The sequence below is a fragment of the Anguilla rostrata genome, chromosome 4, assembly GCF_018555375.3.
Source record: "Anguilla rostrata isolate EN2019 chromosome 4, ASM1855537v3, whole genome shotgun sequence".
NCBI classification, from domain to species: Eukaryota; Metazoa; Chordata; class Actinopteri; order Anguilliformes; family Anguillidae; genus Anguilla; species Anguilla rostrata.
In genome coordinates, this window is record NC_057936.1 from 56,244,957 (window position 1) to 56,260,986 (window position 16,030).

A 16,030-nucleotide genomic window follows, 5' to 3' on the forward strand; every position below is an offset into this window, starting at 1 on the left:
CGGTCTGTCTGGAATGACCGTCTGACAACCTCACTCATAGCTACTGCTGCATCTGAAGGCACTGTACTGCACTGCCAGGGGCGGAGCCAATTCTCCCTACATCCCTCTTTTATTCGCTGATCCTTTCACTCCCGCACTTCCTGCTCATTTCGCCTGAGAGCAATAACACATTTCCGGACATTTCAGAGAAGGGTCACGGATTGGGCAGCCTGCTATTAATAGTTTAGATTTTTCAATTAAATAATGTTGAACTTGGGTTTTTTAAATATATGCCCTTGGATAGTTTCCAGGGTTCATGATCACCGGCCACTTTAAAATCATTTTTGGCCAGCTCTACACAGACGTGGCGAGTTTTGATTAATGACAAGATGTCATGACTGGGACATCTAAATTAAAAAGCTTACAAGGATTAAAGCAGATTTAATCAAAAAAATTGTTCTGAAATATGCTGTGCTACCGCCCACACACACACACACACACTCACACGCAGAGGTGCAGTTTGTGACTGTTTTGACTTTTAGCAAGTGCAAGTGGTTCTGTTGGGTAGTTAGTGATATCACTGGTTCAGAACCTTCTCAGTATTTGAACAGAGTAGTGTCCTTCATCATTTCAGGCTGTGTCAACCCTACACCAAGCAAACTTTCATCAGTATGAGGGCCACAAACAGCTGTCCGCCAATAATGCACTGAAAGAGGAACAGTACCCTCTAGTGGTTGAAGCGTGCCATGAAAAGCAGGGTGAAAAAAAGGTTTTTATTAGTCGTCTTACTTTACTTACCAGATTTCCTTCTCATACAGTTATTTTATGCTGAGATAGCTTATGTGCTTCTTCTTTAAACACTAATATAGGGGTTCAGCTAGAATAGATCTTGCAGTGCTTAAGTGCTGCAGTGGGACTATACTGTAACTGACTTTTCATAAGTGCTCTGCTGACTACATCTGGAACCTGAACAGATAAAAACTGGTTTTGCAGAAAACAGGTTTTTTGGTGTCCATTGTTACAGAAATTCCATTGTCTTTCTCCCTCAGCCACGATGACAGCACTTGCATCAGAGCTGCTCTGTGACCCATAGCCAAAAGCACAATGTTGTGTGTGTGTATATTTTCTCAATTACAGAGTTCCTGTACCTTATAACATCAGCCAGCAGCCCTACCCCCATGTACCCTGCTCCTTCTGAGAGGCTTAAAGTATGGGTTTGATTAGTACTTGGTTAGTTGTGGGATGTGCTGTTGTAGACGCGATATACGAGGCGGCATGTTGCGGTGGGTGGCACTGTTACCTCACAGCAAGAAGGTGAGGCGCCGAACCCCAGCCTGGCACTTTTTTTGTGTGGAGTTTGCATGCGTTCAGATTCTCCCTGTGTCCACGTGGGTTTCCTCCAGGTACTCCGGTTTCCACCCTCAGTCCAAATACATGCAGGCTAGGTTAATTGGAGAGTCTAAATTGCCCCTAGATATGAGAGTGTGAGAGAGTGGTGTGTGTGCCCTGCGATGGACTGGCGAACTGTCCAGGGTGTATTCCTGCCTCTTGCCCAATGCATGTTGGGATAGCACCTCCCGCAATCTTGACCAGGAATAAACAGGTATAGCTAACGGATGGATGTACCTTATAGGTGTCAGTATCATTGCTGAATTCAGAGTTCACCTCCGCATACAATTTGGTTATACAGGTTATGGGACCCAGTCATAGATGTAACATTCAGTGTAGTTCATTCCTGCACCACAGTCTGGTGCATTAACTGAATGAGCCACCCAGCAACCTAAGGATTTATTCTAAGGATTTATAAGCACTAAAATGTTTTTTTATTTCTAAACAGGGAAAGATTTTGTTTCAAAGTTTAAAGTGTCACCTGAGCTACTCTTTTCCCATGGGAATTTTGTAAAATGTAAGTGTTTCCAGGCTTCTGAGGCTATATTGAGTGCCGTTTGCTTTTGTTTAGGAGATTTGCACCAGGAGAGAATTCCTGTGTTGTGAGAAGGTTGTGCCAGTGCGTTTTATGTCCGTGAATGCACTTTATGAGCAATTTGGGCTAACAGAACGGAGCTACAGCAGTAAATATCCAACTGGTCCCGTTTTTATATGCTTCTGATTAGTTCTAACCACATACCTTTCTGCCTGATTTTTAGGGTAGGAGGCCTGGCTCAAAGTCAAAGGCACTGCAAGGGCCCAGGAAATTATTCACTTGGAGGTCCTCCTCATATAGCTTTTCCTTAAAGGTGGTCTATGAGCAGTGGTCAGTGCTGAGCAGTGACCAGTGTTGAGAAGTGGCCAGTGTTGACCATATGGCCAGTGTTGAGCAGTGACCAGTGTTGAGAAGTGGCCAGTGTTGAGCATATCGCCAGTGTTGAGCATATGGCCAGTGTTGAGAAGTGGCCAGTGTTGAGCATATGGCCAGTGTTGAGCTGTGGCGAGTGTTGAGCAGTGACCAGTGTAAAGCTGTGGTCAGTGTTGTGCATATGGCCAGTGTTGAGCAGTGACCAGTGTAAAGCTGTGGTCAGTGTTGTGCATATGGCCAGTGTTGAGCAGTGACCAGTATGGAGCATGGCTTGGTGAGTGGGTCTACTACAGCTGGTTTATAGCTGGGGTCAGTGTTTTCGGCAGGACTCGTGAGGGAAGTCTACCCATTGGGGACCCTGGCAGGAGAAGCTCTAAAGAGGAGAGGGGGTGGAGAGCCAGATTTATAGGGAGCCCTGACTATAAATACATCAAAAACCCTTAATTGTGCTGTTCTTCTCTGCTGCTCCACTGCTGCCATTTTCTGGCCTTTGGGCACGTTTCATTTCCCCCCGTTAGACGGCTCAAAGAGGTCTCACTGCACGCGAGCGTCCAGCACTGCCCCACATAACAGAGGAAAAAGCGCAGATCGGAGCCATAAACCGAAATAGCATCGTACCCGGGGCAGCCGAGCGTCTGAACTTTTCGTCAATGAGTTTTAACTCCTGCAGCGTTTCTGCGCTGTTAGCCGAATAGAGGAAGAGCTCGGGGGAGGGCCGCTGGTCCTGTGCTGCTGCTGTTTGGGCTCTGAGTCATCCCTCATGGGGGACACACTGCTGTTTGTTTGAATCTTTTTCAGCAGCCACCCCCCTCCCCAAAGTGCTGACGGCAGTGTGAGAGCTTTATGGCTGAGAGGCAGAGCGAGTGTCCCCGATGAATAGAGACTAGCTGAGCCTGAAGGCTGAGCCTCGGTGGAGCCAAGCCTGCCACTTGCTCTTAACCCAGATAGAAGAGGCTTGTGTCTCCTCCTTCTGGACACTGTGCTTATTTGAACCATGGCTGTGCTGTCAATAGAATTTGAAAGGGAATGAAATACATCAAAGAAATATTTGAACTGATAAATGTCCTGATATTGTCCAATTAGTGAAATTACTTCAAGGTCAGTTAGCAATTCTCCTGCCTGTTGCTTGCTCAGTGGGAGAAATGAACATGATCTTTAAAAAGTTTTCCTGTGCCACACCTAATATATTCCTGCTTTACCGATATAGCCAGCTAAACTAACTTTGAAATGACCTTTTCCGCCCACTCCACACTTATCCTTTTCCTCAATTGTGAACATTGAATTGGTGCAGTTTTGACAGTTCTGAGATGCAGTTTTGATTTGCCTTCTCTGAAGATCTAACTATGGATCTTTTTGCAGAGCTACAGGTAGCTTTGCTGTTGAAGTTTTAGAGAGTGAACTTACTCAGCACTGGACAAAGCAGAGCTCCATGACCAACAGGCATCACTAACCGATCATCTATCAGGGCTTCTCGTGCTCATTTACTATACATGGCACAGATTTGCATCAGACACATTTAACAAGCTACTCGGTAATGCTAATGCTTTAAAAGCTGCGTAAAATCTGAACAGAGCCTAACTCAACTCAGAGCTCAAAATAGTTGAATGGGAAGCACAACTGGTAGCTCAATTCATGTGTGAGAATTCCCTGCTGTGCACAGCCTCTGAAGCCAATAGAGCAAAAAAAAAAGAAAGGGGGAAAAAAAGGAAAAAGAGTCATGCTGTTTAGTGCCGTGGTCACAGTGAAAAAATACAGCCTGTCACACGAAGGTATGCACAGCCACAGTGCGCTTATCAGAGCACCGCAAAGGGAGGAACATTCACACGGAAAGGGGCAACAGAAAACAGGAGCGCACTCCTCCTCCCCCCCCTCCTCCCCTCCTCCCCTCCTCCCCTCTTTCTTCCCTTCTTTCTCTCTCGCCAGCGGTGGCTGGAGTGCTGGAGTAATTGTGAGGGGCGTGGGGGGGGGGGGGTGTTAGGAGCGCTCCCAGATGGCTGAGATTTCATTTGCGGGAGAGACGGATCACATGGGGATTCCAGCGCTCCGTACATGGAGGGGCAGGGCTGAGGGGGGACCGGCGCGGGCTTAGCGGCGGAGTCAGTCAGAGTCAGAGTGAGCGTGCGCGCGTACAGGGGAGCCCGACCGCTCACATCCTCCGCGCGTACAGGGGAGCCAGACCGCTCGTCAGATAGCTGCCTCTTTCTCCGGTGAGAGTTTTTTTTTCGGAGGAGCTCAGAAAGGTCTGAAAGATGTCTGAGCGGTGCAGCGTGCTGCGGACGCTGACGGCAGCCCTGTGCTGCTTCTATCAGAAGAGTTCTGTCATCGGCGCTAAGGTGAGTCGCGTGCGGGCACCTTCCCTCGGGGAGTCCCTCCTCCAGGGTCCAGCGCGGGGTCTGTGTGTCTCCCCTTCGCGTCCTCGGGTCAGAACCTGCTGGCTCTGTTAGTGTACGGCACTGTACTTGGGTGAGGGATAGAGAAGTAGGGGTGAAACGCAGATAATTAATTCACACCTTCAAACCGCGTCCTGACATCTGTCAATCCTACAATCTACACTGTGCTCCTAAATATAAATATAAACATAAATGTCCATTGCACAAATATGTCGAGAAGTACTTCTTACAGTGGTCTTATTTTGTGTGAAATGATTCTGTGTTGCTGGATGTAGAACTGGTCCTTACAGCTGTGTGTGCACTGATTGTGTGTGTGTGTGTGTGTGTGTGTGAGGAAGTTGTTAGAACATGAGTGCATGATTTGTTACCGATGTGATGTCCTGGTGTCTGACTGACCGGGGTTTTGGACTTTGGCAGTAACAGTTTCCCAGGCTTTTTTTGTTTTTGAGAACTGGAGGAGCTTTAAATAGCAGAAGCGCTTTTATTGTTGTAGCTCTAACTCCGGGTGTTTAGATATATTGCTTTCCTCATTATATTAAGTGTGGAGGTCCGCCAGGCATCCCTCACAGGGGCTTTTATTGTAAGTGGAGAGGGATACTAAGTGATGTGTTGCTTCCTTTGTGTGTGTGTGCGTGTGTGTTTGTGTTTGTGTGTATGTGTGTGTGTGTGTGTGTGTGTGTGTGTGGCTTGAATTAGTGCATTTGTATTTATATGTTTAATTAAATAGGCTGTGTTCTCTGATGTCATTTCTTGTATTCTGTCTATGTCACTGCAGAAGTTCACATTACGCGGGATGACTAAAGTAGCACTAAGCAAACTGGATGTGGAGCCTGGAAATAGAAATGCTCTATAACAGTCACTTGTGCATTTATAGAAATGGCACAGTACTGTAATATAAGCTGGGCCATGGTGTCACAAAATGGGCTACAGAAGGACAGATATACACACAATATTAATAGCAGTACGTTAAACAAGACGTCGAACTGTCAGTTCAGAATAATGCTCAGGCTTACACTTACTCAGTTGCTTTTGCTGCAAACATTTATTTGTTTTTTAAAGTAGGACCCCTTCAGTACATCCTTGATTCAGTGATTATGCGATGACGGATGTGTGGCATCTCCGTATCTGATTGACAGTGTCTGTAACTGGCTCATTGATTTTTTTTTCCCACCAGTGTGTCTGATCACCATTGAGAGTGGAGGAAGGGTTGTTGATGTGCGAGGGAGCGAATGTGTGTGAGCGTGTTTGCGCAGTTTGGAATCTGGAACGATTTTGTCCAGAAATAGCGGCGAGTTTGTTATTCCTCTCGTCTGGTGCCGGGGTCCGTAGGGTCCGAAAGAGGCCTGGAACTCAGTAAAGCAGTTTCTTCTGTTTTGTTTCTTTTTTTAAAACTTATCCTCTAAATAGCTGAAGGTTGTCATGGAAACCTTCATTTTTTTTGGCCCTCGCCAGATGAACACAGGGGTCAAGATGTAACAGTGCGCTCAGTGTTGGTCTTGATGGATGGGGGTCATTCAAACAGAACAAGAAATGGCTGGAAACACAACGGCAGTCCTGCGATCGCTGCTCTGTCCAATTAAAGACCTCTCTTTCATTTATTTCTTGGGAAACTGACAGCCAGTTTTAGCAGTTTTTACTGGTACATCTGTGAGGAAAGCCATATTCCCCTGTGGGGAGGGATAAGACCCCTGCTGCTTTACTGTGCTCACTGGCCAATCGGCTACATCAGCACCCACACTGAGCCACGTCTCCATACCTGCTTCAGTCCTGCTGTAAGTCAGGGCCTGTGAGTCAGATTCAGCATTAGATTCAGTAGATTCAGCATTAGATTCAGTAGATTCAGCATTAGATTCAGTAGATTCAGCATTAGATTCAGTCAATTCAGCATTAGATTCAGTCAATTCAGCATTAGATTCAGTAGATTCAGCATTAGATTCAGTAGATTCAGCATTAGATTCAGTAGATTCAGCATTAAATTCAGTAGATTCAGCATTAGATTCAGTAGATTCAGCATTCTCAGACTGGAGCTCAGTGCTTTGCTCAGACAGACCGCTGACTGAAAAATCCCCACTGACTGACGGACAGATGTGCGTACCAGGCCCCTGACGCCCTGCTGTTCAGCTTCACACGACCGGCTCACCCCCACCTCACCTCCCCCACCCTCCCACACCGCTCCCGCACCCCCTGCACGCTTCCTCAGGCTCTCCGGCTTTTCAGGGAAACTTTTCTTTTCTTTGACGGTCGCTGCGTCCGCGGCGGGCCGAGCCTTTCTTCTGAGGCACGAATGCACCGCGCTTGAGGGCACAATAAAAGAAGGCTGTGCAGCTGCGCTGGGGCCCGGGGCCCTAATCCCTTCTGTGTGCTGCCCCGGGTAGCCCCGAGCCCTGCCCCCTGCGACTGGGGCTCACCGGAGGGGAGGCCGCAGCGCTGAGCTGAGCGGAAGCCACCGGAAGATGCTGAATTAACAGAGCGGAGGTGCGCGGGAAAAGCTCCGCTCGTACCCTGCATTGTTCAATTCAGGACAAAGCTACCCTGGAGGACAGCCACGGCTCTAAAACCTTCCATCTCCCGCTTGGAAGAGTGGCTGAGGAAGATTTATTCATCAGGGTTCTGTAAACCTTGAAATCATTCAACGGAGCGAAAGGAAAATGTTTTTGGGGGGCTCGGCGTTTTAGCACGGCAACGTTTCGCGCCCCGTGCCCCCGAATCCGCGGGGGGAGCGGGCGAACGTGGCGAGGGGCACAGCGGGCAGCTTCAGAGGAGGGAGCGGCCATGTCTCTGGGGTGGAGAGCAGCGAGATGCGATGGAGAGATGGCCCTCTCAGTTTATCCACAGACAGGAAGGGCGAGACCGCCACGGAGACAGCCCAGGAAGCCGCCCCAGATGAGACAGATACACGTACGCGGACAGGAAGGCCTCTTCGTTTACTCATTATCGGCTTCGGGGAAGCAGAGGAATCGTGGGTTCCCTCACCCGCCCCCCCCCCACCACCCACTCAACCACACTCCAATCTGGACACATCCCCCTAGTCCCACAGGAAGCCGAACAAGCGTGGCGTGTGAACATAATCGTTTACAATCGTACGCGTTCGTGTAAATAATCTGCCCCTCCGTCGCACGAAAGCACCGTGGGAGAGGCGGGTAGTGCATGTGGCACCCTACTGAGTTAACCCCGCGTAATCCACACGGCATCCTGCTGCATCGCACTTAGCGGACATTTACATTGCGTACCTTCCAGGATTAATAAGGCAGGGTGAACATGAAGAGGATTATTTGTAAAGGAATCAAGAAGAGGATAATATCTATCCGAAGTCATTATCTAAAAAGCTTCTTATGGTTGCATGGGAGGGCCACGAAGTGTAGAAGTTCAACAGGAGGTTTCAGACACAAGAATGAGTGAGGGTAACTAGAGTCCGTCGTGAACGCGAGGAGATATTGCGAGACAGAAGTACCTAATTTTAATCTTCCTGCCGCGTTTTATAGCAACAAGCCGCAGATAATATCTCTGGCGCAGAACAGAGGCTGAAGGAGTGGGGCTGTCTCTCGCAAAATTGCTCACTAAAGACGTTTCACCATTTCCTCTTAAGTAGATTCGATTAGATAAGAAACCCTGTTTCCAAAAGGGAAAAGCTCCCGCCCAATAAAAGCCAGCCAAACAGCCTCCTGAGGACACCGTGAGGCAGGTCAGCGTAAGATCCAGTAGCTACTGCACCGCCCCAGCTTCATATCGCAACCGCAGTTAGCCTAGCGCCGCTATCCAAGAGCCCCACTCAAGGTTGTGGCTTGAAGGCAGATACCATTTCACCTCGCTCCAGGGATGACGTACTGCAAATAAAGCAGCGGCGCATCACGCTGTAATGATTAATAATAGCGCTAAGCGGAGGGGTAGTCAGAGATGATGGCACGGACACTAACGGAAAGTCCTCAAAAAGAAATGACACAATCGATCATCCGCGCACGTGACGCGATAATGTACGCGCCGCCAGTTACAGATGGCCGTTTTATATAAAGGTGCAGCGTTTGGGTGATTGATTTGACTTGCAAATGTGCTGCGAATGTGTCTTTGCCCCACCGATGAATTCAATACGGTCATGAAGTTATCGGGCGCTGTTTGAGTAATTATGTACACGCTATTTTTATACCTGGGTTCAGGGTTTATTACCTGAGTGCCCTGCAGCTGACTGCAATCTTTCGGGATTACTTTTTACACAAGGAATGCAGAGAACAGCCAAAGCTGTCATACCATAATTGCGCTGGAACAATGAAAGTAACAAATAACAATAAAACAAAATGCCAGCGATTGGCTCTAACTCTTTTTTTGAAAAATACATATGGGGTTTTAATTGATGGAAAAAGCCATTAAAGCTGTTAGTCCATCAAAGCAGTTGAGCAGTGTGTTCCTTTTCCAAAGGCACTGAAAAAAAGCCAAACAACAAGAAAAACAAATTCACACACAGGTGATATTCTCGGCCTGTTGCAAATATGTGCTGTGTGGTCGTGGTAATTAGTGGTATGGTAGTGGTGGTTTGGCCTGGGAGAAATCTCACCTCCCATTTCTTGTTACGATGCCAGTGCTATGTGGGTCTATTTTCAAACAGGGCTGAGGCCTAGGATTGTCAGCTACTATAAATATTGCATATGCACAGAAATACTCATATGAAGGGAGGAGTGTGGCAGCTTATAAGGGTGAAACTCCATATAGGGGTGAACCTTCGAAGCCTTCTGATCTCTTAGCTTTTGATATTTTTGTGTGATTCTGGAGTGTAAGGCCAGCACATTTGCACCACATTGTACAATGGCTCTGTAAAGACCCAGATATCCTGCTCCAAGGTGGTGTCATATTGCATCTTATTATTTTCCATCACAAAAGCTGAGATCTTACCCGGCTGGCTGTACATGTCTGACTACAACTGTAATGTTGTTGTGCCATTCAAAACAACTTGTGCTATGTGTGGTGTTAATGCTAAGCATTCTGTCACAGTGTAATGGAGGGAATTAGCGCTGGAATGTAAGGAGCATACCAGCACCCGGACATCTGCGTGTTCCTCTAACACACAGTGAAGGCACGGTTCGTACAGCCCAGCACGGTCTGCTGCAGCAGAGACATGCAGAGGCCACGCCGGTCACCGGTCGTCGTGGGAACGACACGCTTGCGCCACCGGTGGAATGACAAGAGCGCGGGAGCGCACATGCTCAGTGAGATATGAGACTGACCTCATAGCTGTTCTCATATCTCACACCAAAACACAGGACCAGTGTGACTCATCCCTGAAGGCTATGAGAACTCCAGCTATCGATTAATTGGCACACTTTGTGGTGAACACTAACAGTAGAGCTGTGTATGATACGGTCATGTGATCCCAAATGCAGTATGACAGTTCGGCTACGCTGCTGACTCAGAGAGGGGATCGGATCAGCAGAAAGATCGATCCGCTCTGTGGCAGAACCATGTGCGTGTGTGCGCCTGTTAACAACTTCACTCATTTAGTGGCTCTCTGACAGAGTTTGCTCTGAAATGGAGGATGTTGAGGGAACATCCTGTTCTCTCCAAGAGCCATGGACATTCAGTTCACTTGAACGCTTCATTCATTCAATTACTCAACTGTCTTGAGTCAATGAAACAGCAGATATTTAAGAAAACAGATATTTCTCAGGGTTCAAAAATGTGTCTCTTACATTACATTATTCCAGCAATAAGCTGTTTGTGTGTGTGTGTGTACTGTATGTATGTATGTATGTACATATGTATACATGTACAGTATGTACAGTATATATGTATGTATGTATTTATGTATGTATGTATGTATGTATGTGTGTATTCATGTATGTATGAATGATCTCTCTCCTTCTTAACTATACTTTAAGTTATACTGCTATTTACGGGTGGCTTGATGCTAGACCAGTTCCTCCCAAGTATTTCAGTCTCTCTGCTCGTTGCTGTTTTGTGGAACAACATGGTCGAGCCGGCAGCCCCCTGGAGAGGTGGCCTTATTTCGGCTGACAGCAGACAGTAGCCCTTCAGGGAGGGGAGCGGAGAGAGAGTGGCAGCTCATCAGCCCCCCCCCCCCCCACCCCCACCCCCAAAGGATGGAGTCCCTGACAGCAGCCAGCAGCCCTCCTTTCACCTGCCTTTCCTCAGATCAATTAATATTAGAAACAGAGTGCTCAGCCTGACCTGGGTCCCCTCTGAGCCTCCCAGTAGGGCAGCGCTTTCAAACACTCTTTAAAGTTATTTACAATAAAGCATTACATTACAGGCATTTAGCAGACGCTCTTATCGAGAGCGACTTATACAACTTTTACATATAAGTTTTTTTTTTTTTACACTGTATCCATATATACAGCTGGATATATACTGAAGCAATGCAAGTTAAGTACCTTGCTCTAGAGTACAACGGCAGTGTCCTACCCAGGAATAGAACCTATGACCTTTGGGTTCCTTACCAACTGTGCTACACTGCCGCCCAAGCACATGTAGTAGTCTGACTGTGTGTTCCTGTTTGTGTGTGTGCACATGCCCTCCCTTTGTGTGTGTCAGTCAAGCCGTCTATCTTTCGACAGACACTCATGACATCACCAGAGCGCAAACAAAGCCTTGCTTTTCATAACTGACAAGTAGTCACTGCTTTATAATTAAATCTGACAAATTTATATATTTTACGACGCAACATGTTTCGTAATCAAGCCATAAAACAAGTTTTAATCAGATGAGGTGGAGGGACCCAAGCAATCAAATATAGCTTGATAATAAAAAATAAAACTAGAACAACCTTATTGGTGACAGCAAGGTTATCTAAATTAATCCCTTGTTAAAACAAAAGACGGTGTTACTACAATTTATGGTGGAGTTTCCAGAACTGTTTTTCTCACTTTAACTCCCTCCAGAGACAAGTTAAAGTGCGGCCAGACAAATTTAGATCTCGTTTAAAGAGATTTAGCCGTTCATTGGGCAGAATGAACCACGCTGCTCCAAGAACTGGGAGTTTTGGTCGCTGAGGCCAAAACGTTTGCATACCATGCATTTCGTCTCATCTGAAAAAGATTCCAAAGCCTTGACCAATATGTTCAGACCTCAGTTGTAGCGTATTTACTGAGGAAAGTTCTGAAACCACGCACATGATGAGTCACGATCCGTCTGGTTTTCCCCCAGCAGTCCGATTAGACCCCAGTCAGCACCCAGTACATTTCACTGGAAAGTCAATACCGATGTTGTGATCAATATACCATCACCCAAAGCAATGAGCATTGAGTGAGATCCAACACACTAGACAATCATTACGATCTCCTTTCCTTGGCAGTACATGTCTTTTGACTGGAGACCTTCTTTGGCCGTCACATTTGATATTTACTTGACATTTTTCAGGGAGGCTGCAAGCGTTGATTCAAATCATACCTGTGAATGTTACAGTAACTATTCGGATGTTAAATATTAGTGTAAATACATTTTAAGAGACCTTTGGCCACCACAAGCTACTTAAAAGTGTATCTATTGGGCAAATTGTGAAAAAGAGCCTATGAAAAGGGAAAAGATGACGTATCTTCATGCTATACCATTAAAATATTGGGTTGCTTAGGGTGCTGGGGAGGGTATTGGGTTAATGTAATGTAATAACCCTTTCCGGTCACCGGATCACAAATCCTACTTAAGTCAATGAGGCTTTAGCACCCACCCACCCACCCCCACAGCCCCCACCTTCCTTTGGATGATGACCATGGTACTGGTGGAGGGCTCCCAAAGATTGAGCTGATCCAGCACCCTGGCTCTAAACTCACTGCCTGGAAATTTCCTCCAGAGGCCATTTCTCTCAGCTCTGAGATCATTAAAAAAGCAGCAGAGTAGCAGGCTGGAATAGCGTCTATTTATGGAGGCTTTGGGGAATGCTTATCTGTGTTTATATACGTATCTTTATCTGCCTAGGAGACCCAAATAAACCACCCCTTGTTAATTAAATGGAAAACCTGGCGAGAAACCACAGTGCAGAGTAAGCACTACCGTTTCTTATGATCATGTCTCAACATTATCCGACTGCGTAACTATTAAATCCGATTGGCCGCACGGCAACAGACGGCTGTCATTCATCCAGTTCCAGTAAGTGAGTTTGATTTCTCTTTTGTTTTTGGGGGGGGGGGGGGCAGTGACGCCCTCAGCCTCGGGATTCTGAACTGGTTCCTGGCGTTTCCCCACCCCGCTTCTGTGAAAAGGTGTGTTTGCCCTGTGTGCTAATCGCGGCAACTGTCTGCGTGAGTCATGCTGCAGCGCAGCGCAGCGGCTTCCTGTGTGACACACTGAGCGCGCTCAGCAGGTGAGGGCGGGGCCTCCAGCAGGGGGCTGACAGAAGACAGGGCAGACATCAAAGAGGGCAGGTAGATGGCCTCGACCAATCGGAGAGCGGTGTGCGGGGCTCTGCTGGAAGAGCGCTGCCTGTCACACGGTGAGGGGAGGAGATCTCTGACACACTCTCAGGAAAAGACAGAGAGGGAGTGAGAAAGTGAAGGTGTACAGGCACACACACGCACTCTTTCTCACACACTCAGCTCACAGTTCGGCCATGGCTGTGAGCGCGCTAAGGAAGCTCGTTGTTCCCGTTTACGTGCAGTTCTCCCGGGACAAGTACATCATGGAGGGTCCTCCGGAGAAGCTGCGCAAGGAGCTGGAGGAGGAGCTGAAGCTGGGCTGCGAGGAGCCGCGCAGTCACGCCTGGTACCACGGAGCCATCCCCAGACAGGTACTCTCACGGGGCAGCGTGCGGCTGGGGAGTGTCCAGTCTGAGGGGGGGGGGGCGTCCATGTTGGTTTCCATGTTCAATGGGAGAGGAGCCGTGTGCTTACTGTACAAGAGTCTCTGTGCTGCCTGTTTCTTTCTCTGAGGCACACCATTAGTTCTCAGGACAGGCTTTTCTGGAAAAACCAATCCTAATCGTAGTGTTTTAATCTTGTATTTACACTTTAAATCTTATTTCTATTGCTTTTTTTCTAAATAAAGCAAAGCGATTGAAACTAATCTGACAGCTTTGACTCATTTCCAGATTTGCCAGTGGGATAAGACAATTTCACTTGTCAAGAAAAAATGAACTTAAAACAAGCTAATTTATTTTAAGATTTAAACAGTCTTAAGATTAAAACACTTACAAAGAAAGACGTATTTAATGGCTTTTGCAGTGTTTGAAAATATGGGATTGTTGTTTTCCATCCCTTTGCTTCTTTTCTTGATAATTTTGCTTCCATTCAGGGCACTTCAATAACACATGTGCCATGGCTCGGGTTTGGCTGAGGAACTTTCTGTTTCTGTGTGACGGGCAGGCGGTAATGGATTAGCTAACGAGGCACGGAGGGCTCGGTCTCTCCAGACGCCGTGTGAAAGTGGACCGGCCTTGCGAAAGCACGCGCGGTTTCTGAATTAACCGCAGACACAGTCTGGTGTCCCCTTTCAGACAGCGGCTGATTTCATTACGAGAGAATGCAGGCCACAGATCGCTGCCTGTCACACACACACACATATAGAAGCGGCGCTCAGCTTGTATGAAAAGGGTGAAATTCACAAACCCTCTGCCCTCACAGTACTGTTGTTAATTCAGCTCTCCCATGGCCAAATCTGGGCGCAGGAGGGGAACGCGTTAGAGGACTAATGAAAAATAGTGCGGGCGATTTGCAGTGGGTTTGGTGTTTTGTTCCATTCAGTTGAGGAACCAGAAGTGTGCTGTAGCTGCAAAGCCCCTGTGGGTCCAGTGAACGCTTGTCAGAGGTCGTCAGGCACGGCGCCTCCGGTGAAGCCCTCAGTTTGAGGAGACAGCCGCGGCGTTGCGGGCGGTGGAAGTGTGATATGAGGGGAGGAGAGCGAGGCGGACAGAGGGCTGGGAGCAGCTGAGTCTGACAGCTCTCTGCCCTCCTGGGGGGTTCCACTTCTGTTTTGAAAACAAGCTGTAGAAGCTGAGAAGAATATTAGGTCAGGTCTTGCCGCAGGATCACTCTGACAGCAAGCTGACACACACACGCAAACTGAGTTCGGCTGTAGGCGCTTCGGGAAAACCACTACCTGTGCAGCTAACCTGTCTCAAACAGGTATGGCCAGATTTTTAACCACAGAGGATGAGAAGACTGGAAAGATTTTTTTTAAAAGTGCTATAATTTGACATCCTCTTGAATAAGAAATGGCTGCTATTCCAATTTCCCCATATACTGTAGCCATAGTCATTCTGTAGACCAAAGCCTATCAAAACATGCATGTGATTCTGAATAAATGCAAACTATTGAACAGCACCCCTTGTGGACCAGAAAGTAACAGAAAGAGGAGTCTTCCTTTGATTTGACAACATCTTATTATTAGCTATTGTGTCAGAAATCAACATTGAACTACATATATGATACAGTGCTGGTGCTGCTGTATCATTGGTGTGATACCAGCCCACAAATCCAAGCCAGTTTGAAATTAAACAGCAGACTACTCCAGCTCTCAATCATATTGTTTCAGACCATTAGCTGCATTATTACGTGGCACGTGCATTTCTATTCACGTCAGCTCCAGTGACTTATTACTGTGAGCCGACGGGAGCATTCAGGCTGTTCTGCCTCGACCTCCTGCTTTCATCAGCTCTCACTTAGGCGTAAAAAGCACTGACAAAGCCTGACGTGTGTTCTCCCTGACGCTGCATCGCTCCCATTATGGCTCAACATCGTCTCTTCCCATCGATCACACGGGGCCCTCTCCCTGACCCCGTGTCCCCAATGAGACACCGAGTGTCCTTGCAGAGCCAATAGCTTTCAGTTAACACCACTAAACAGGAGAACTAGCAGGTGACCGGGTTCGTTTTTTATGTAGTGCCCTACAAGATAGGCTTTCCGTCAGTGACTGTTTGGCCTGTCGCACCCTCGCTGGCCTCTCAGGTATGAGTCCCATGCCCCGCCCCCACCCCACCACCCCCCTCACCTCGCTCCCAGCCCCACAGCAGAGACACACCAGGGGCAAGGTGGAAAAGATCAAGGCTATTTTCTGGGGCAGCAGTCGGGTACATACCCCATACCTGTTGGGGGAAAATGCCCACGCCCGCCACGACCTTCCGTGTGGTGGGAGGGCCGAGCAGCGGGTCTGGCAGAGCACCCCAAGGCACGCAGCGAGCGTTCGCCGACAAGACTGCGCCCCCCCCCCTCGCTCGGCGAGAACGGGTCAGACCAGATCGAGCAGCACCGATGACAAACAACAACGCGTGTTTCTGAGGGAACGGTGCGGAAAACAACCTGTCCCCCGCACTCATTAAGGCCTTTTCTGTCAGTGGCAGTGTAATGTGCAGAATGTTGCTGTCATTGCTTTCTAAAAGCAATTCACTCCCTTCTGGAATGACATGCAAGTGTTGTGCAGGCGACTACAGCAA

At 47.8% G+C, this 16,030-nt stretch overlaps 1 protein-coding gene across 5 annotated transcripts in view; it reads left to right on the forward strand.

Moving 5' to 3' along the window:
- bcar3 (BCAR3 adaptor protein, NSP family member) overlaps nucleotides 1-16,030 on the forward strand; it is a 62,100-nt gene that overhangs the window by 38,854 nt on the left and 7,216 nt on the right. For 4 of the 5 annotated variants that reach the window (XM_064333337.1, XM_064333336.1, XM_064333338.1 and 1 more), the window contains one exon: nucleotides 13,262-13,390. In XM_064333337.1, coding sequence (XP_064189407.1) covers nucleotides 13,262-13,390 — 129 coding nt within the window. Of the gene's footprint in view, nucleotides 1-4,285; nucleotides 4,609-13,261; nucleotides 13,391-16,030 lie in introns of those variants that run through there. The other variant, XM_064333339.1, reaches the window with a different exon arrangement.